Source organism: Diadema setosum, chromosome 4 (genome assembly GCF_964275005.1).
Source record: "Diadema setosum chromosome 4, eeDiaSeto1, whole genome shotgun sequence".
Lineage (NCBI taxonomy): Eukaryota > Metazoa > Echinodermata > Echinoidea > Diadematoida > Diadematidae > Diadema > Diadema setosum.
In genome coordinates this window covers 116,177-139,250 of record NC_092688.1, presented here as the reverse complement: position 1 = coordinate 139,250, position 23,074 = coordinate 116,177, and the positions used below count along the sequence as shown (strand labels likewise).

Here is a 23,074-nt window from a genome sequence, read left to right as displayed (position 1 = left end):
CAAATAGAGGACATGAGACACATTCGTGAAGTCCTATTCTTTATACAGTCCCACATAATTCAGATGAAATTGTTTCTGTCATGCAACCATGTGAACATTTCATGCGTGTGTCGGCGTGGGCAAGTAAGTCGATCAGACAGGATATGTAAATGAATATTTACCAATAGGTCTTTATACTGTTAAAAAAACAGAAATCAAACATGGCGATAAGGTCTTTTAAGGGTCACCTTCACATTTACATTTGTATTTTCAAGTCGAAATTTCCAGTCGAAGCGCTTTGGTCTCCAACACAAAACAAAGGGATATTGTGTGTGTGTGCGTATAGGTGCGGTTACATGCGAACGTGATTTCTGCATAGGTGAAGGTGTAGTACTCCATTGAAGAAAAAAAGTAAAAAAAAAATAAGTATTTTGTTTCGTGCTCTTGTGGGGTTCGAACCCGCAACCTCACGTCTCTGAGACGTCGCCTTTAACCACTCGGCCATACGTCTCGACGAGAAAATATGAGGAACGTAAACTTATGTATGTGAAAGATAATTCAGTAATCGTCTGGTCCACATTTCATTCTCATTTTCAGTTTTAAACTGCAAAATTATCAACCTGATGAGATTTGCAAAAATAAAATGCATGATTTCTGCAGCTTATTGTCTCAGCTACAACATACTATAGATTCAGAGGAAATAAAGCAAAATCAGCTGAGATAAAGGTGCTTAAACGTTGTCAAGGCAATGCATGGTTTTAAAAAAAAATCACCTCCCATTGACATAACACGTAAACTTGTCCGATTTTGCGTCTTTACCTTTAATCACAATTTGAAGTGTGATGGTAAGTCTTATCGAACTAAGAGTGTGGAACGGAAGCTTCTACGTGAAAGATGAATCATGACGATCACCCGTGACCGACAAATCTTCAAAGGGATCAGCTATTAGAAGTGGAAGCCCTCGTGCCAAGCATATTGTCTCACCAATTCCAAAGCAGTGATACTCTTACATTTAGGTATAACATAATTTCCCTCTGAAATCAATGGTATTATTCATGTACAATTGCTTGCCTTGTCCATAAACTTTGCTTTACAAACTTTCAGTGAAACGTGTCATAACATAATTCTGTAACTCCATTAGCAGTGATTGACTACATAAATAAAGATATATCACATTGAACGCTTAGCGCGTATAACTAAGGGGGATTTTAGCCTGATGCCCTGTTCTTCACTGCTCAGATACCAACAACACTCACCACCTACGGCTACGTATAGAGAAACAGCCATGGCGAAAATAAGGTTTTCCTTTTCTTTGGCAGATAGACGCACAACCCCTTTAAACACACTATAATTGACATGGACGGACATGAAAAAGTTCATTACTACTACTGAGCAGTCATGCCTTCTACTCATGTGGCACAAGATACCTCTATAGCAACATAAAACCTGTCTACAATTCCATTATTGGGTCAAACAATAACAACCTGGAATTTCAAAGAGATGAGCGAGACGCCGTTATACACCTGGCCTAGAGTTAATTCATTCAGTTGCCATTCCTGCTCCAGTTGAGTTATGTAAATTATTTTCCGACCTGTCTTGTGCAGTGTAACAGGAACAAACGTAGAGAAAAGGAAAGAGAAACGAAAGGTGGCAAGCGGGGCACTGTATACCAAGGGCAATTTACAACATTACGTATGATAAATGAAGCAAATACAACCTCCAGCCTCCGACAAAAAAAAAATGGAACTTGAGTGACTGTGTCTCGTGGTGTAGTATACTTGATAAGATAATACGATAAATGACATCGGAATAAAGCAGAACTGCCAAAAGAAAAACAAAGAAAGAGAGAGAGAGAAAAAAAATAATAGCGTCCTGCGGGTCTCGAACATCTCGTCCTAAGGTAGTGCATAATGACAATGCAGCGGGCTAAGCGACTATAAAGCCACACGGCTGTCCCGAAGATTGGATGTGAAATTCATAACTTAATATCATTTACAAGATGAAAAAGTTCATTACTACTACTACTAAACAGTGATGCCTTCCACTCATGTGGCACAAGATACCTCTATGGAAACATAAAACCTGTCTACAACTCCGTTATTGGGTCAAACAATAACAACCTGGAATTTCAAAGAGATGAGCGAGGCGCCATACACCTGGACTAGAGTTAATCAATTCAGCTCCCATTCCTGCCAGTTATCTAAACGTACATGTTCCTACCTATCCTGTTACAATATAACAAGAACCAATGAATAGAAAAGGAAAGAGCAAACGAAAGGTGGCAAGCGGGACACTGTAACAAGGGGCAATTTACAACATTAAGTGTGACAAAATTAATGAAGCAAACCCAATCTCCAAACTCCGATACAAAACAATTAAGGGAAATAGAGCAGCCGTGTTCACGGCTTACGTATACTTGATAAAATAATACGATAAATGACATCAAGTATAGCTGAACAGCCAAAAAAAAAAAGAAAGAAAAAAAGGTAAAAGTCCTGCGGGAGTCGAACTTCTCGCCTTCCTGTATGGCGTTATGAACACCCAGCGCGCTAAGCGATTACGCCACACGGCTGTCCCGAAGATCGTTTGCGAAACTTAAAAATTTTAATTATACAATCGTGACTGTTGACGGAGATGGCGCTATTCAACTTCCCACAAGTGGCCGCGTGGATTCGACCAATATACAGTTGCAAACAACAATCGCCAATCGCTCCGTACAGATTGCATTCTCATTTTCAGTTTTTAACTACATAATTGTCGACCTCATGAGGAGATTTTAAAATATAAAATGCATGACGACTGCAGTTTATTGTCTGAGCTACAACATACTTAAGTTTCAGAGGAAATGGAGTAAAATCAGCTGAGATAAAGGTGCTTAAACGTTGTCAAGTCAATGCATGGTCTAAAAAAAAATCACCTCCCATAGACAATACACGTAAACTTGTCCGATTTTGCGTCTTTACCTTTAATCACAATTTAAGGTATGATGATGTCATTAAATTTCAAAACCATGACATGGACTTGAAAGGCAAATGTTCAAAGTAAAACATATCTGAATTTGGGATAATATTGAGCTTAAACAAGAGAGATACGAGCAAATGAATGTCAGAAACAGTACCTCAAAAAAATTAATTCCACTTTTTTGATTTCAGATAATGATATGATGACGTCATAATGTATTTCGGGAAATGTTGATGCTTGAAATGTTATTTCCAATTCATATGCTTTTGTAATATGCAATAAAAACATAGGGTCACCCCGCGTTTTAAAGAGCTATGGCGAAATAAACAAAGACATGTTTTTCGCTATATTTCCACATAGACGCGCACAAGAAATTTCAACTTTGACCCCAGCGCATTCCTTTGTTATAAGTCAAAATTGATCGGAAATCATTGGATATTGTTACTTAATGTATCAGGAATCCAAATCTGTCAAAACAATTGCATTCTCGTGTTGCTTACGCGCACTGCGCGCGAAAATGCGCGGACGGACGCCTACGCGCGAAACGCTTAAAATTGTCTGAAACTTCGAGATTTCCCATTGGAAAGTTGTTTTGAGCCTTTTAAAAGTTTGACGCGCGCGTACGCGCGCGTAATGATGTCCTAAGTAATTAGCATTAAAATGTAAGATAGAGCGTGACCTGAACTTAATGTCAACCGAAAATGATACAGAAATGACCTTTAGTTATGAAGTTATGATCGATCATGTAACATGGTCCGAAAATCACAAAATGGCGCCTAGATGACGTCATAGATATGTTACTGTCATGAAAACCTTATTGTGGCTAGATTTTGTCATGAGACATGTTCCCTGAAAATGTCATGTTATTCCGTAATGTCATTCTTGAGATATTGATGACACAAAATTGTCCAGAAAGAAAGAAGAATAAAAAGAAACGAGATATGAAACTCGTCACACTGAGGACGAGTTAGGTGATACGCTTGGGTTCATCAGATGTCGGTCATCCGTGATCGACAAAGAAAAGAATGTAATATAGCACACTGAAGTTATAATGAGATACTTAGTTGAACTTTTTTGGGCCTACATTATTCAGATCACATTTGTTTTTCTGTCACACAAACTAAGTGGAAATTCTGTGCGTGTGCGACTAAGTCGATTTACGGACTTTTTGAGTACGTACAGTGCATAAACTTAGACCCCGTTTACGGTGCGGGGCTGGGCCGAGCCGCGGCCAAGGCCAACCTCAATTGCGAGGCCGAGCCCCGCAATTTAGTCCGTTTACACTGCCGGGCTCGGCCGCACTTTTGATTCAAACCTTTCAATATTTTGTCGTAGTGGCGCTCTACTTTTAAACAAACGCAATTTGGTATTGTCTGGTTTTCAGATCCTTTGCCAACTGAATTCCATGGCGACGAAGTCGCCGTTCGGGCAAAGGCCTTTGCCGAAGGAGAAAATCCTTTGCAGGACAAAACCACCTTAAACTATCCTAGTTTTCGACGTTAAAGTGGTTAATATCCTGAATAGCGAAATAGTACAGGCGAGGGTTTGGAAGCCAGACTAAAATTGGCCGCGCATTTAGCCCACTTTGCGCTTACACTGAGAAAAAGGCCGGGCGCGACCGCAGCTCGACCGCGGCCGAGACCACCTCCAGAGCGTGGCATAATGCGAGGCCAATTTTGGCCCCGCATTTGGCCTTTTGCGCGTTTACACCGAAATGAAGGTGGGCTCGGCGCGGCCGAGCCGCGGCCGAGCCGCGGCCGAGCCTCGCACTCTAAACGGGGTCCAAGCGATCCTCGGCACGTACAAATAAAATATGACAATTAAGTGTTTATAACCATCCTGGCATTAACAGTGGCCTTTTAAAACATGACCTTTGACCATTATTTACATAACCAATATGACTCCCTCTAATCTTGCTATTACAATGCTCAGTTCAGAGATCTCTTACAGCTATATACAAGCCTGTGAGATTTACCAGCATTAAAACCAATGAAGCCTCCGATACAAAACAAGGGATATAGAGCAAGGGAGTCTGTTTACATGAGAATGTGATTTATCCTGGACGAAAGTGATACCTCAATTAAAGAGAAAAGGGCAAAAGAAAAATGGGCCAAACGTACGGCTCCAGCGAAAGAGACATCGCCTTTAACCATGTAACTATAGGTCTCCTCTAACTAAGAGTACACTTTGAACGTAAGCTTATACGTGAATGATAATTTATAACGATCTCACGTGATCGACACACATTCAAAGGGGACAGTTAGAAGTGGAAGGAGTGCTTAATCGTTTCATTAATTCCTAATCAATGACACCCCTACTATAGGCATATCATAATTTCTCACCTAAAATCAATGGTCTATAGGACTCATGCACCATTACTTGTATCGTGCATAAACTTTGTTTTTAAAGCTTTCAGTGAAACGTGTCATAACATAATTCTGTAATTCCATCGGCAGTGATTGATATAATAAAGAAGAAAGATATATCACCGTATTGAACGCTTAGAACCTAACGGGGGGGGGGGGGGGGGGGTATTATAGCATGATACTCGGTTCTTTACTGCCCACATGCCAACAACATCCATTACCCACGGCTACGCATAGCGAAACAGCCATGGCGAAAATAAAACTTTGTTTTCTCGTAGGCAGAATGGCACAGAACCTCGTCAAACACACTTTTATTGGCAGGGATGGACATGAAAAAGTTCATTACTAATACTAAACAGCGTATGCATTCCATTCATGTGGCGCGAGATACCTCTATAGCAACATAAAGCCTGTCTTCAACTCCGTTGGTCGAACAATGACAACCTGAAATTTGAAAGATATGAGCGAGACGCTATATTCACCTGGCCTAGAGTTAATTTATTCAGTTCTCATTCCTACCTCAAGTTGGGTTATGTTATTGTAATCATTCCCATCTGCAGTATAACAAAACCAAAGTGAGGGAAAGGGGGAGAGAAAAACGAGAGGTGGCAAAAGGAAAACTGCATGCACAACTGCAATCCATATCATTGCGTGTGACAAGTGAAGCAAATGTATTAGTTGTTATAGCAGTGTTTTATGAGCATAAACTGGCAAATAGACAGACCATGTCAAATATAAAAACCATCAATTTAATGTAAGAGAAGATGGTAAACAAGATGCATTGAAACTGTAACTAAATCGCTGCTTTTCTACTCGGTCACGGAACGTCCAACTTTATATTCAACAAAAAAAAATGTTAGGGGAAAGAAACAAATTTAGATATAACATTCTTGAATTAAAAACAAGAAAAAGAAAATGCCCACGTCAGGATTTAAAAAAAAACGCCGCACGAACATGCATTATATTCTAGATGGGAATACGGTCTTGATGCAAAGGTCCAATGATTGTCTCATTACTTTAAAAGCAATCTATGGTTCCCTTACCATCACCAGTATCACACCACAATGACGTCTCTAAAATCAATGGTAGCACATTTATCATTGCATCGTGCAGTAACTCCCTTTTCCTAAACTACCAGTAGAACGTGTCATATTATATTGTGTGTTTCGATCAGTAATGACTGACTTTAAAGAAGAAAGATAATGCAAAAAATTGAACGCTTACCACATTGCTTATAGGGCTATTCCAGTTTGGTACAGATCTGTTCTATTCTCCCAGATGCCAACAACATATGTCACCTATGGCTGAAGTAGTGAAACAACCATGACGAAAATAAACGGCAGAGAACGCCGTCATAATCACTACACTTGGAAAGGTGTTGCCCGAAATTCCTCATTATGAAGCAATATCACGTCACTTCCTTCCCTGCCTGTCTTTAACTCCGTCATTTGGTCAAACAATAACAACCTGGAATTCCAAAGAGATAAGCGAGACGCCATGCACCTGGACTAGAGTTAATTAATTCAGTTCCCATTCCTGTTAATTATATAAACGTACACGTTCCTAAACATCCTGCTACAGTAGAACAAGAACAAATGAAGAGAAAAGGAAAGAGAAAACGAATGGTGGCAAGCGGGGTACTGTTTTAATTCAAGGGGCAATTTACAACATTACGTGTGACAAAATTAAAGAAGCAAACCCAACCTCCAAACTCCAATACAAAACAAGGGAAATAGAGTAGCTGTGTTCATGACATCAGAGTGAAGCTGAACTGCAGAAAAAAAGAAAGAAAAAAGAAATAAAAGGAAAAAGTCCTGCGGGACTCGATTAACTTCTCTCCTTCCGGTCGGGCATTATAAACACGCAGCGTGCTAAGCAATTCTGCCACATGGAAGATCCGAAGATCTTGTGCGAAACTTAAATATATCTATGTATGCTATACATTGATATTCAGTTTTTTGGCTATATACGTCAAGTGACTGATAGCGCTATTCAACTTCCTGTGCGAAACTTAAATATATCTATGTATGCTATACATTTATATTCAGTTTTTTGGCTATATACGTCAAGTGACTGATAGCGCTATTCAACTTCCCACGAGTGGCCGTGTGGATTCGATCAATATACAGTTACAAAGATAAATCTTGAATCGTTTCAACCAGATTCCATTCTCATTTTCAATGATCGACAACGAAAATAATGTAAAGTAGCGACTTGAAGTAATATTGAGAAATGTTCGTGAAGTCCAATTCTTTATACAGTCCTACATAATTCAGATGAAATTGTTTCTGTCATGCAACTAATTGAAAATTTCGTGTAGTGGTGTCGGCGTGTCCAAGTAAGTTGATTGGAAAGGATATGTGAATGAATATTTACCAATAGGTCTTTATATTGTAAAAAAAAAAATCAAACATGGCCATGCGGTCTTTTAAAAGTCATCTTCACTTTAACATTTGTAATTTCAAGTCCAAGTTGCCTGTCAAAGCAATGTGGTCTCCAACAAAAAACAAAGGGATATTGTGTGTGTGTGTGTGTGTGTGTGTGTGTGTGTACGTTTACATGAAAACGTGATTTCTACATGGACGAAGGTGAATACTCCATAAAAGGAAAAAAGCAAAAGATATAAGTATTTTGTTTCGTGCTCTTATGGGGTTCGAACCCGTACGTGTGCAACCTCACGTCTCTTGTGACGTCGCCTTTATCCTCTCGGCCATGACAGTACGTCTTGACGAGAAAATATGAGGAACGTAAGCTTATACGTGAAAGATGATTCAGGAATCGTTTTGTCCACATTCCATTCTCATTTTCAGTTTTTAGCTGCAAAATTATCAACCTGATGAGGAGATTTGAAAAAATAAAATGCATGATTACTGCAGCTTATTGTCTGAGCTACCACATACTTAAGTTTCAGAGGAAATGGAGCAAAATCAGTTGAGATAAAGGTGCTTAAACGTTGTCAAGTCAATGCATGGTTAAAAAAAAAAAATCACCTTCCATAGACATAACACGTCAACTTGTCTGATTTTGAGTCTTTACCTTTAATCACAATTTGAAGTATGATGGTAAGTCTTCTCGAACTAAGAGTGTGGAACGTATACCTTCTACGTGAAAGGTGAATCATGACGATCACCCGTGACTGACACATCTTCAAAGGGATCTGTTATTAGAAGTGGAAGCCCTCGTGCCAAGATAATATTGTCTCAGCAATTCCAAAGCAATGATACCCTTACATTTAGGTATACCATAATTTCCCTCTGAAATCAATGGTATTATTCATGTACAATTGCTTGCCTTGTCCACAAACTTTACTTTACAAACTTTCAGTGAAAGGTGTCATAACATAATTCTGTAACCGTCCATTAGCAGTGATTGACTACATAAATCAAGATGATAAATATCAATTGAACGCTTAGCGCGTATAACTAAGGGGGATTTCAGCCTGATGTTATGTTATTTACTGCTCAGATACCAACAACACTCATCACCTACGGCTACGTATAGAGAAACAGCCATGACGAAAATAAGTTTTCCTTTTCTTTGGCAGATAGACACACAACCCCTATAACTGACATGGAGGGACATGAAAAAGTTCATTACTACTACTAAACAGTGATGCCTTCTACTCATGTGGCACAAGATACCTCTATAGCAACATAAAACCTGTCTACAATTCCGCTATTGGGTCAAACAATAACAATCTGGAATTTCAAAGAGATGAGCTAGACGCCATACACCTGGCCTAGAGTTAATTTATTCAGTTGCCATTCCTGCTCCAGTTGAATTATGTAAATTATTTCCCGACCTGTCTTGTGCAGTGTAACAGGAACAAACGTAGAGAAAAGGAAAGAGAAAACGAAAGGTGGCAAGCGGGGCACTGTATACCAAGGGCAATTTACAACATTACGTATGATAAATGAAGCAAATCCAACCTCCAGCCTCCGACAAAAAAAAGGGAACTTGAGTGACTGTGTGTCGTGGGGTAATGACATCGGAATGAAGCTGAACTGCCAAAAGAAAAACAAAGAAAGAGAGAGAGAAAAAAAATAATAGCGTCCTGCGGGTCTCGAACATCTCGTCCTAAGGTAGTGCATAATGACCATGCAGCGCGCTAAGCGACTATAAAGCCACACGGCTGTCCCGAAGACTGGATGTGAAATTCATATCTTTATATCATTTACAACATGAACAAGTTCATTACTACTACTAAACAGTGATGCCTTCAATTCATGTGGCACAAGATACCTCTATAGCAACATAAAACCTGTCTACATCTCCGTTATTGGGTCAAACAATAACAACCTGGAATTTCAAAGAGATGAGCGAGACGCCATACACCTGGACTAGAGTTAATCAATTCAGCTCCCATTCCTGCAAGTTATTCAAACGTACATGTTCCTACCTATCCTGTTACAGTATAACAATAACCAATGAAGAGAAAAGGAAAGAGCAAACGAAAGGTGGCAAGCGGGACACTGTAACAAGGGGCAATTTACAACATTAAGTGTGACAAAATTAACGAAGCAAACCCAATCCGCCAAACTCCAATACAAAACAAGGGAAATAGAGCAGCCGTGTTCACGGGTTACGTACACTTGATAAAATAATATGATAAATGACATCGGAGTAAAGCTGACCTGCCGAAAAAAAAGAAGAAAAGAAAAACAAAAAGAACGGGAAAAGTCCTGCGGGAGTCGAACTTCTCACCTTCCGGTATGGCGTTATGAACACCCAGCGCTAAGCGATTACGCCACACGGATGTCCTGAAGAGTGAATGCGAAACTTAAATATATAATAATACTATCGTGACTAGTTGACTTGTGATGGCGCTATTCAACTTCTCACAAGTGGCAGCGTGGATTCGATCAATATACAGTTGCAAAGAAAAATTGGGAATCGTTATGTACAGATTGCATTCTCATTTTCAGTTTTAAACTACAAAATTATCAACCTAATGAGGAGATTTGAAAACATAAAATGCACGATTACTAAAGCTTATTGTCTCAGCTACAACATACGTATGTTTCAGAGGAAATGGAGCAAAAACAGATGAGGTAAAGGTGCTTAAACGTTGTCAAGTCAATGCATGGTTTGAAAAAAAATCACCTCCCATAGACATAACACGTAAACTTGTCTGATTTTGAGTCTTTACCTTTAATTACAATTTCTAGTATGATGACGTCATCATATTTCAAAACCATCACATGGACTTGAGAGGCAAATGTTCAAAGTACAACATATCTGAATTTGGGATAATATTGAGCTTAAACAACAGAGATACGAGCAAATGAATGTCTGAAACAGTACCTCAAAAAAATCAATTCCACTTTTTTAATTTAAAATGACGATATGATGACGTCATCGCGTGTTCCTGGCAATATTGATACTTGGAATGTTATTTACAATTCATATACTTTTGTAATATGCAATAGAAATATGGGGTCAACGGACGATTTAAAGAGCTATGGCGAAATAAACAAGACATGTTTTTTCACTATATTTGCAGAAAGACGCGCACGCGGAATTTCAACTTTGACGCCAGTGCATTCCTTTGTTATAGGTCGAAATCGATCGGAAATCAATGGATATTGTTACTCAGAGTATAAGGAATCCAAATCAGTCAAAAAAATTGCATTTTCATGTTGCTTACGGGCTCTGCGCGCGAAATTGCGCGGACGGACGCGCACGCGAGAAAATGTTTGAAACGCTTAAAATTGTCTGAAACTTCGAGATTTCCCATTGGGAAGTCGTTTTGAGCCTTTTAAAATTTTGACGCGCGCTTACGCGCGCGTAATGATGACCTGTGTAACTAGCGTTAAAAAGTAAGATAGAGCGTGACCTGAACTTCAGGTCCACCGAAAATGATACAGAAATGACATCTAGTTATGAAGTTATGATCGATCATGTGACAAAGTCCGAAAATCACAAAATGGCGCCTAGATGACGTCATAGATATGTTACTGTCATGAAAACCTTATTGTGGCTAGATTTTGTCATGAGACATGTTGACTGAAAATGTCATGTTATTTCGTAATGTCATTCTTGAGATATTGACGACACAAAATGTGGCAGAAAGAAAGAAGAATAAAAAAAAAGAGAAATTTTGACAATCACAATAGGTGATACGCTGATAGCGTATCACCTAACTAGATGTCATTTCTGTATCATTTTCGGTGGACATGAAGTTCAGGTCACGCTCTATCTTACTTTTTAACGCTAGTTACACAGGTCATCATTACGCGCGCGTAAGCGCGCGTCAAAATTTTAAAAGGCTCAAAACGACTTCCCAATGGGAAATCTCGAAGTTTCAGACAATTTTAAGCGTTTCAAACATTTTCTCGCGTGCGCGTCCGTCCGCGCAATTTCGCGCGCAGAGCCCGTAAGCAACATGAAAATGCAATTTTTTTGACTGATTTGGATTCCTGATACTTTGAGTAATAATATCCATTGATTTCCGATCGATTACGACCTATAACAAAGGAATGCACTGGCGTCAAAGTTGAAATTCCGCGTGCGCGTCTTTCTGCAAATATAGTGAAAAAACATGTCTTTGTTTATTTCGCCATAGCTCTTTAAATCGTCCGTTGACCCTATATTTCTATTGCATGTTACAAAAGTATATGAATTGTAAGTAACATTCCAAGTATCAGTATTGCCAGGAATACGCGATGACGTCATCATATCGTCATTTTAAATCAAAAAAGTGGAATTGATTTTTTTGAGGTACTGTTTCTGACATTCATTTGCTCGTATCTCTGTTGTTTAAGCTCAATATTACCCCAAATTCAGATATGTTGCACTTTGAACATTTGCCTTTCAAGGCCATGTGATGGTTTTGAAATATGATGACGTCATCATACTAGAAATTGTGATTAAAGGTAAAGACTCAAAATCAGACAAGTTTACGTGTTATGTCTATGGGAGGTGATTTTTTTTTAAACCATGCATTGACTTGACAACGTTTAAGCACCTTTACCTCATCTGATTTTACTCCATTTCCTCTGAAACATAAATATGTTGTAGCTGAGACAACAAGCTTTAGTAATCATGCATTTTATGTTTTCAAATCTCCTCATCAGGTTGACAATTTTGCAATTTAAAACTGAAAATGAGAATGCAATCTGTACGGAACGATTCCCAATTTTTCTTTGCAACTGTATATTGATCGAATCCACGCTGCCACTTGTGGGAAGTTGAATAGCGCCATCACAAGTCAACACTGTCACGATAGTATTTAGATTTAAGTTTCGCACTCGATCTTCAGGACAGCCATGTGGCATAATCGGTTAGCGCGCTGGTTGTTCATAACGCCATACCGGAAGGCGAGAGGTTCGACTCCCGCAGGACTTTTATCCGTTCTTTCTTTTTTTTCTCTTTTTTTTTTCGGCAGTTCAGCTTTACTCCGATGTCATTTATCGTATTACTTTATCAAGTGTACGTAACCCGTGAACACGGCTGCTCTATTTCCCTTGTTTTGTATTGGAGTTTGGAGATTGGGTTTGCTTCATTAATTTTGTCACACTTAATGTTGTAAATTGCCCCTTGTTACAGTGTCCCGCTTGCCACCTTTCGTTTGCTCTTTCCTTTTCTCTTCATTGGTTATTGTTATACTGTAACAGGATAGGTAGGAACATGTATGTTTAAATAACTTGCAGGAATGGGAGCTGAATTGATTAACTCTAGTCCAGGTGTATGGCGTCTCGCTCATCTCTTTGAAATTCCAGGTTGTTATTGTTTGACCCAATAACGAAGTTGTAGACAGGTTATATGTTGTTATAGAGGTATCTTGTGCCACATGAATGGAAAGCATCACTGTTTAGTAGTAGTAATGAACTTTTTCATGTTGTATATGGTATAAATATTTAAGATAAATATATATATATATATATATATATATATATATATATATATATATAAATAAAAAAAGATTAAAGATAAATTTCACATCCAATCTTCGGTACAGCCGTGTGGCTTTATAGTCACTTAGCGCGCTGCATGGTCATTATGCACTACCTTAGGACGAGATGTTCGAGACCCGCAGGACGCTATCATTTTTTTCTCTCTCTTTCTTTGTGTTTCTTTTGGCAGTTCAGCTTTATTCCGATCGATGTCATTTATCGTATTATCTTATCAATTATACTACCCCACGACACACAGTCGCTCAAGTTCCTCTTTTTTTTTTTGTCGGAGGCTCTAGGTTGGATTTGCTTCATTTATCATACGTATTGTTTAAATTGCCCTTGGTACAGTGCCCCGCTTGCCACCTTTCCTTTTCCCTTTCCTTTTCTCCACGTTTGTTCCTGTTATATTGTCACAAGACAGGTCGGAAAATAATTTGCATAACTCAACTGGAGCAGGAATGGCAACTGAATGAATTAACTCTAGGCCAGGTGTATGGCGTCTCGCTCATCTCTTTGAAATTCCAGGATGTTATTGTTTGACGCAATAACGGAGTTGTAGACAGGTTTTATGTTGCTATAGAGGTATCTTGTGCCACATGAGTAGAAGGCATCACTGTTCAGTAGTAGTAATGAACTTTTTCATGTCCCTCCATGTCAATTATAGTGTGGTTTAAAGGGGTTGTGTGTCTATCTGCCAAAGAAAAGGAATAACTTATTTTCGTCATGGCTGTTTCTCTATACGTAGCCGTAGGTAATGAGTGTTGTTGGTATCTGAGCAGTGAAGAACAGAGCATCAGGCTAAAATCCCCCTTAGTTATACGCGCTAAGCGTTCAATTTGATATATCTTTCTTTATGAAGTCAATCCCTGCTAATGGAGTTACAGAATTATGTTATGACACGTTTCACTGAAAGTTTGTAAAGCAAAGTTTATGGACAAGGCAAGCAATTGTACATGAATATACCTACCATTGATTTCAGAGGGAAATTATGGTATGCATAAATGTAAGGGTATCATTGCTTTGGAATTGCTGAGACAATATGCTTGGCACGAGGGCTTCCACTTCTAATAACTGATCCCTTTGAAGATGTGTCGGTCACGGGTGATCGTCATGATTCATCTTTCACGTAGAAGCTTGCGTTCCACACTCTTGGTTCAAGAAGACTTACCATCATACTTCAAATTGTTATTAAAGGTAAAGACTCAAAATCAGACAAGTTTACGTGTTATCTCTATGGGAGGTGATTTTTTTTTATGTGCATTAACTTGACAACGTTTAAGCACCTTTATCTCAGATGATTTTGCTCCATTTCCTCTGTAACTTAAGTGTGTGGTAACTGAGACAATAAGCTGCAGTAATCATGCATGTTATTCTTTGAAATCTCCTTATTAGTTTGACAATTTTGCAGTTTAAAACTGAAAATGAGAATGGAATGTGGACAAAACGATTCCTGATTCATCTTTCACATACATAAGTTTACGTTCCTCTTTTTTTTCTCGTCGAGACGTATGGCCGAGTGGTTAAAGGCGACGTCTCAGAGACGTGAGGTTGCACACGTGCGGGTTCGAACCCCACAAGATCACGAAACAAATTACTTAGCTATTTTACTTTTTTTTTCTTCAATTTTGTATTACATATATCGTCCATGTAGAAATCACATTCGTATATAAACGCACCTATACACACACAGACACACACACACACCATATCCCTCTTTTTTGTGTTGGAGACCATATTGCTTCGACTGCTGCAAAATTTTGCAGGCTGACTTTGTCAAACTGATCATAATATGTAATGACGACGACGAAGGTGTTGTACTTTGAACAATTGTCTTTCAAGACCACATCATTGTTTTGTACTTTGATGACGTCATCACACTGAAAATTGTGATTAAAGGCAAGGTATCAAAACCAGCCGATTATAGGTTTTATGTTTACGGCACGTATTTTTCCCAAGTTGCCAGAAATGGCATAGCGACATCAGTAGTTACAAGGCCGCATTTCCGTCTAGCAATGCAATACATGTTCACGCGGCCACGTTGGTTGAGTGGGCATTGACTTTTCTCCCTGTAATATCTATACATTTCTTTTTTGCCTTACCATTTCCGTGGATGTCCCGTGGCCGAGAGGTTAGGGAAACGGTTTTGCATGCAAACTCAATTATAACTTCAAGGTGTCTATATCACATTCTTTTCTTTGTCGATCACAGATGACCGACATCTGATAACCCCAAGCGTATCACCTAACTCGTCAGTCTGACGAGTTTCATATCTCGTTTGTCTTCAAAATTTCTTATGTATTTCCTTGTTTTAATTTATGTACTTCTGTTTATTATCTATGATTTTCCTTGAATACCTAGTACTAGTTGATAATAACAAAAAAGGATGCCATCTGAGCAAAACTAGGGAAAAACACTGGGCAAAACACTGGGCAAAAACACTAGGGCAAAACTCATACATTGTACACACAAAAGTCAATGAAAAGATTGGTCACGAAAATGTGCTATATCTCAGCAGGTGTAGCACCAATTTTCGCAAATAAGGTCTCAAAATGTGCGCAAGATGTGAATGAAAAAAGCAAAAAGAATTTCCTAATTAAGAATTATTGCAAAAAATGTTGAGGGGGAGGGGGGTTTTGTAGCCCCCACTTTGTGCTACGTAGGGCTGAAGTCAGTGATACTCATCAATGTACACATGACAAGATAGAATATAATAACTTCATTACATATGGCTTCCAACATAACAATTGTTGCACAGGCTTATAATGTACTATAAACACATCAAATTACATTAAAACAATACACATTTTCATCAATATCATGGGTGTGGCAATCATTCATATTCAATAAACTTATCTCAATATGTGACCCACCATGTCAGCAATCCTTCATTTTATGTCCTACATCTATGTTCAACATTGTCTCATTTTACTCTGTTTATAACAGTCAACTTGAACATGTTTATGAAATGTCACTTTCATGACACAACTGCCTAAATGAATGAAGTCAATGCCTCAATATGTGAGAATCATTAATGGAAAATTCATCAATTTGACCCTACCAACTTCCCAGTCAATCCTGCGTCTTAGGTAGTCTGTGTATGTCTGCCATAGTTGCAAGTAGTCTGATGCTGCCGAGAAGCCGGCTACAAGGGCCTTCTCAAACACACCTGGTATACAAAGAGACATACAAAATTTATACTGTGTATGTACATTCAAGTCTTGTTCAATAGTCTCCTGTTGGTAAACAAGGTTCACATACACAAATCTGTCATGTAATACTTTAAACCATCCTACAGCATAGATATAATTCAAATTAGCTTGCTTATGAACTCACACATTAAATCTATTCATTTCTTCCTCTTCTTTGTTCTATGCCGTCTGTTCTTTACAATAAGTGTACAATGACTTCAATCTGCAACTATCTCCTGAGTAGCAGGTTCTACCGTGTCATCACTTTTACAGGATCTGCGGTTTCATGAGGGCATGTCTCAGAATATTTCCTAGAATCCTGATGCAATGTTTACTAGCAACAAATACTCACAGGCTACCTGCTATTAAAAAACCTCTGTAAAAAACCCACCACGCTGCTAGATTTAACACCCTGTTGTGAAGATTTGCAACCTGGAAATAGAATACTGTAAAAGTGGAAATTTTTGTGGTGTTGAAATTTTCACGCATTTTGCGCAACCAGAAGCTAGCGCGAGAATAAAAGCAGACAAATATTTTTGCCATATGTTCCAGTAGCTGATGTCTTGATTCCGCGGAATTAAAAACATGTGAAACTCTTCTTACCAGGCCAAGCGCGAAAAATTAGTCGCGCGAAAATATCCACTTTTACAGTACATCATACTGTCTTTCCCCATTTGTATGCAAATATCACTGGATATTGTTGATTGTCTGTTATAAATATTTAGGTACAAAAGGTGGCTAGACAGGCAACCTGTACAAAAGCTATTTCACTGACAACTGGAATTTCATTTTTTTTTTTTTTTTTTTGGTCAAATATGCTGACAATCAATGACCTTGTTATCTTTCATATCACTATGAAATTACTCTTTCCAAAGGCCGAGTTCACAGCATGATACCATGCCATGAGTCATCCAGTAATCAGAACTTACTCTGGACTGTGCTGAAAGGCTCTTCATGTCTTTCCAGTGCTCTCAGGTATCTCTGCCATAAGATTGGAGACCATGGGCAATTCCGCACTGCTCTCTCATACACCGGTAGAATGACTGACTTGATCTTAAGATTGTCATCCTAACCACCACAAAAACACAAAGAAGTATTAAATAGCTCCTTACAGTTCAGTGTAAGTGGATGAAAAGGAATTTATTATTAAAGGACAAGTTCACCTTCATAGACATGCAGATTAAGTGAATGCAGCAATATCAACAGAATACATCAGCAAGAGTTTGAGGTAAATCGGACAATCCGTTTAAAAGTTATGAATTTTTGAACTTTCTGCTTAGTCACTGCTGGATGAGAAGACTACTACAGCTTGTGATGTCATACATGTACAATGATATAAAGAAAGTAAAGGGAAAATTCAAGATATTTTCACTTTTCTCGCATAATAAAAGAATATATGACTTCCCTCTTCAGAAGGCAAGGGGGAATAACATTACCCTTACCATACGTCAGTGACGAGTCGACAAAATGTGCACTTTTTTAAAGAAGTAAATTTTGGGAAATTCTTTTTATTTTCCTTATATTGTTGTACACGTGTGACATAATTACGCTCTAGTAGTCTTCTCATCCAGCAGTGACTGTGCAGATACTTTAGAACTTCATAACTTTTGAACAGTCTGATTTTACCACAAACTTTCACTGGTGTGTTCTACATATATTGCTGCATTGACTCAATCCACATGTACATGAAGGTGGACTTGTCCTTTAACCCGTTGAGGACGGTTCGATATTGCTACAACACTCATTTCCCATAGACGCTTGCCCGAGTATACTTGGGACTCGTCCTCAACGGGTTAAAGTCTTTTGGGCATCTCACAGAATTGGCTAACATAAGCCAAAGACAGCAGACCTTGCTCAACATAGTCAAAGTGCCTTGATCTAATGGCGTCCAAAGTTAAGGGAGTCAAAAATTACATTGATTACTCTTTGAATTCAACTGCCTGACATACCCACTAAATAAGAGTTTCATGTTGCTTGTTGTTTGTAATCCAATATACTGACTGAAATCCTTCTTACTAGAGATGATTTGTCAACTAAGATCCTACTGCACATCTTTGGTACAAACACACACACACACAGACACAGACACACATACATTCAAGGGTTCACATATCCATCATCTGCTCTTTCCACTTATTTTTTCTGGTTCTTACTATGGGATTCATTGGTGATAATGTTGTCTCTAGTTTCTACTTGCATTCAGTAATGAAAAGCTGAAAGCTGACTCACCAAGTAAGTGACATAGTCCTTCCATAGAGACATGTTGAGACAGTTGGCCTCCAAAGCTCTCTCATAGATAATCTGGATCCTGGCTGGGTTACCTGTCTCATGCTCATGCTCAATGTATGCCAGATATTCCACCAGCTTGGGAGCTTCAGCAGTCATCTGGTCGATTCCATTTATAAAGACATCATCATCTTTTTCTTTTTTCCCCCAAGTCATATCTTCACTCCAATTATTACAACAAGCAACATGTTACAATTAGCATTGGATGAGCCAAATACAGAAGGTACAATTATCGCCTTGCAGAGAGCATTGTTGGAAGTCATGAAGTAATTTCCGATTCATTTCTCCATTTCTAATGATAACTATCCATATGTGTATCTATGAGAAGAGATAATGAGTTTTTTCTTTGTCTTTGTCGCTAGATTTTCAAGGGAAGATGCATTTTCTGTTAAATCTAAGAGAATAAGATCAAAGGGGAAAAATTATAGTCACCTGGCTTTTAACATTAATGCTTTGATAACATTGTCTTGTCTAATAATAAGATCAGTCCCAGACTTTTCAACAAAGTAAAGCCTCACTTTGATGTGATCTACAGAAACCTGTCCTGTGCCTAGTTGACTGAGACTCTAACACATGGATGGAGAAAATAACTGCCCGAGTTTTTACCAGGCTTTACAACTTTGCATACATACAATAATCTTATAATAAAATTACACTCACAGAGATGCATCTTGCATATGACACAAATCCATATTGATGGGTTTGAACATCACCCATGTATTGGTGAATAGTAATATACATTGTATGTGTGGACGTGATGCTGTCAAGAATTAAAGCTAGAAAAAACATAGTACTCGGAAGGGCTCAAAATTCATCTCCTACCATTTGGAATTTGCCAGCTACACTTGTAGTTATATTAGCAAGCTCTTCAAAGAAACGATATCATGCTGACACAATTTGCTGGGATAATGAGTGATTTTGTCATATTTTGAGATCAAAAGTATGAAATAATAAAAGTCTGTAAACTAAATTTCATTCCTGAAGATCCCTGTTTGCTGATTACTGAGCTATAATATCACATATTTTATTCTCATTTAGGCTTGTATTATCAGAGCTATTTCAATTTCATTTATAAGTCTGATGTAAAGCAACCATATCAGCCTTCCAGCTGCTGGATTGTTATTGTATATTTGCACAATAAACCATATTGAATTGAATACTGAATTGAATAAGCTGCTATTTTCGCACAGGCTCCCTATAGATATTTTTGTGTAAAGATATTTTCGTGAATTAGGAGGTCACAGACATTTTTGCAAGATGTTGTTTTCGTGAAATGACACCGACGCTATCTTAAATGCATTGTTACACTAGCATATGGTGACATTTTCACATGTACTTTTGCTATTCAACTTTTATTTGCAAAATTCGTGAAAATTAAACCCTCGGGAAAATAGCACCTCATACAGTAGTAAGTATGCAGAAGGCTGCTAGTACATGATGAAGAAATCCTGTCCAAACAGTGGTACAGTATTCATCGCATAATCGGGCATCTGATAATCGGGAACCTCGCTTAAATGACATACGCTTCCCAGAAACATTTCCAATGCACGTTATTTTTACTGGATAATCGGGCGGGGACCTCTGATAAACAGGACAATTTTTCTTCAAGCGATCTTTGATTTTGTTGATATTTTACACAAAAAATCTACCAAAATACCACAACAATATTTCAAAGATTCCCTATCAGTTGTCGTTTACATCAAACTTACAAAGCAAGCTTCGGACTGGTGTGTTTTGACCTCCGTCCATCCAGTACAAGTACATTTCAGCTCGCTGCCCACCTTCGCTTTTCTGTACATGTGTATATATGGCGAGCCAGATTGCTACAACACAACAGTGCAGTGATCGCGGCAAGTAAACAATCAAGCCGTGATGATTGAATGATTGAAGGACTTTTCATTGACGTTCCAAAATCAGTTCTGGGTAATCATTTCCCATGGTTGTGGATATGTATTTATACAGAACGCCCGACGTGTCCAAGAATTCTAGAACCCGGTTGCGATTACTCTACATCATTGCGAGAATGCAGGGACAGCTGGAGGGTCGCGCCAAGGGGTAGCGTGGTTGTGTATTCATGTACATGTACATGTACAGTACGTCAGTATGAATGTGTGTGTGTGTGTGTGTGTGCACTACATAATGTACATGTCGTATGCCAGTAGTGTATGGTGAGTGCTCATCGCGAAATCGGGCACCCCTCTTAAAGGGGCCGTGTTTGCTACTCCCCACCTGTCCCGATTATGCGATGAATACTGTACTGTATTGCATGCAAAACATGCTGCAGGAAATTCATTCTCGCCTGCAGTGGATGCCGCTATGGACCAATGTATCATACTCGATGTAATAAAAAAAGAAACATCACATAGCAACCACAATCAGATAAGCTCTGAAATTGTAGTACTTCCAGCAAATACACTGTATGTTTGGTTACAGTAACTGTTGTAATATCTCACATTTCCATCACTACATGTACACAACTGAAATCATGCTATGACAGCATTATGTCACTCATTTCTTATCCATTTGTGTACATTTTAGAGCAAATATTAACAATGCTGTAGCCATAGGCAAAATACCCTTTCACTTCAACATAACTGTAACGATTGCAGTTTTTAACCAAATTTCATCAATAGATATCATGTTGGTACCATGATTTGATATTATCAAATAATTGTAATTTTAAGTACAGTTTCGCTTTAACCTTCACTATTGGTCAGCATTTATGCACTTTTATATCACTTACTTAAAGATAATATGAAGTTTTGGTATTACCTCAAAAGTTTCCCTGAATTTCCTTGTCTTAGTTTGTGTTTCAGGTTAAACTACCTTTCATATAACTAACACTGTGAGACTTACTCGCCCCAAAGTGCTCTCATGTCTTAGTAATCATTCAATAATGGTTTCGTACCAGAGCCGCCGCCGTACGGCGGTGGCGAGGTAGTACACGTATTGTGCGAGATAACTGCGACCAGCAGCGTGCAGCCCCATATACGCATACTGTGTAGCTAACTTCGACCAGCAGCCCCATACGCATAGCTAAACGGGGCTTCGCATTGTAGCTTACAGGATCATGACAGATTTAGTATCGCGGGTAAATATCAACTTAAAATCCAAAAATTTCTTCAATTTGAAGACTTACCAGTTAAGTTGAAGTATTGAAAACAGGTTTTGGGCAACGTTTGGTTTTGCCAATAGTCCCTTTCTGTTCGAATTGATGACTGAATGTGACTCGGTCGAGAGGACCTTGGGAGAGCTACACTGAATTGACGGCCAGCGCATGCGTACACAAACATCTTATCCGTTCATGGATTTGAAATCTGTTCGCATGTGATGTGTGCGTATGCGCTGGTCGTAGTAATCAGTGTATGTAGCTCTCCCACGGTCCTCTCGACAGAGTCACATTCAGTCATCAATTCGAAGAGAAAGGGACTATTGGCAGAACCAAACCTTGCCCGAAGCCTGTTTTCAAGACTTCAACTTAATTGGTAAGTCTTCAAATTGAAGAATTTTGTGGATTTTAAGTTAATATTTACCCGCGATACTAAATCTGTCATGATCCTGAATGCTACAATGCGAAGCCCCATTACGCTATGCGTATGGGGCTGCTGGTCGCAGTTAATTGCATGATTACTAAAAAATAAGAGCACTTTGGGGCGAGTTAGTCTCACAGTGTTAGTTATATGATAGATACTTTAACCTGAAACACGGAAATTCAGGGAAACTTTTGAGGTACCAAAACTTTTTATTATCTTTAAAGAAAAATTTTCATTAAATATGTTTATTCAGTGAATGAAATTACATCAGAAAAACAGATCAATGAAATTTGAGGGAAATCAAACAATCCATCAAAAGGTTATGAAATATGAAAGCGTTTAATAAATTCATGTTGTGTCATCACTGGGTGAGTAGGTAACAACAAACTATAATATCAGTCAGGGAACGATATAAAGCAAATGTAAAGAGCATTCCAAGAAATCTCATTACTACAGTGCACATTCCTTCAACTTGTCACTGACACACTTTAGAGCAATACGCTTCACCTTGAATTCTAAAAAGAGTAATTTGTGACTTCATTCAACAAAATGAAAATAATCATGTGGAATTTATCTTTCCCTTACTGTGACATAAGATATATTTGTAGCCTTCCTACCAAGCAATGAAGGCATATGTTTTCAACCCAAAAATAAACCAAAAAAAAAATCACGATTTAAGAACAGATAACATGATTTCCCTCAAACTTCACAGATGTGTAGGTCTAATAATCTTTATGCATTCATTGAACTCATATGTATGGATACTTGGGATAAATTTTCCTTGAATGCAACTCTTATTTGCCTCATCTTTAATATTTGGTGTACACGGCAGTTCTTTTATAAATTTGTCTTCCTTCACAAGC

General features: G+C 38.4%; 1 protein-coding gene across 2 annotated transcripts in view; it reads right to left on the bottom strand.

Annotated features, from left to right (window-relative positions):
- Positions 1-23,074, bottom strand: part of LOC140227496 (squamous cell carcinoma antigen recognized by T-cells 3-like) — a 101,048-nt gene that overhangs the window by 60,831 nt on the left and 17,143 nt on the right. The window contains exons 7-9 of one of the 2 annotated variants that reach the window (XM_072307894.1): positions 18,622-18,777; positions 17,322-17,460; positions 16,263-16,370 (exon numbers count right to left, since the gene is read on the bottom strand). In XM_072307894.1, the coding sequence (XP_072163995.1) occupies positions 16,263-16,370; positions 17,322-17,460; positions 18,622-18,777 (403 nt within the window). The remainder of the gene's footprint in view (positions 1-16,262; positions 16,371-17,321; positions 17,461-18,621; positions 18,778-23,074) is intronic. The other variant, XM_072307895.1, reaches the window with a different exon arrangement.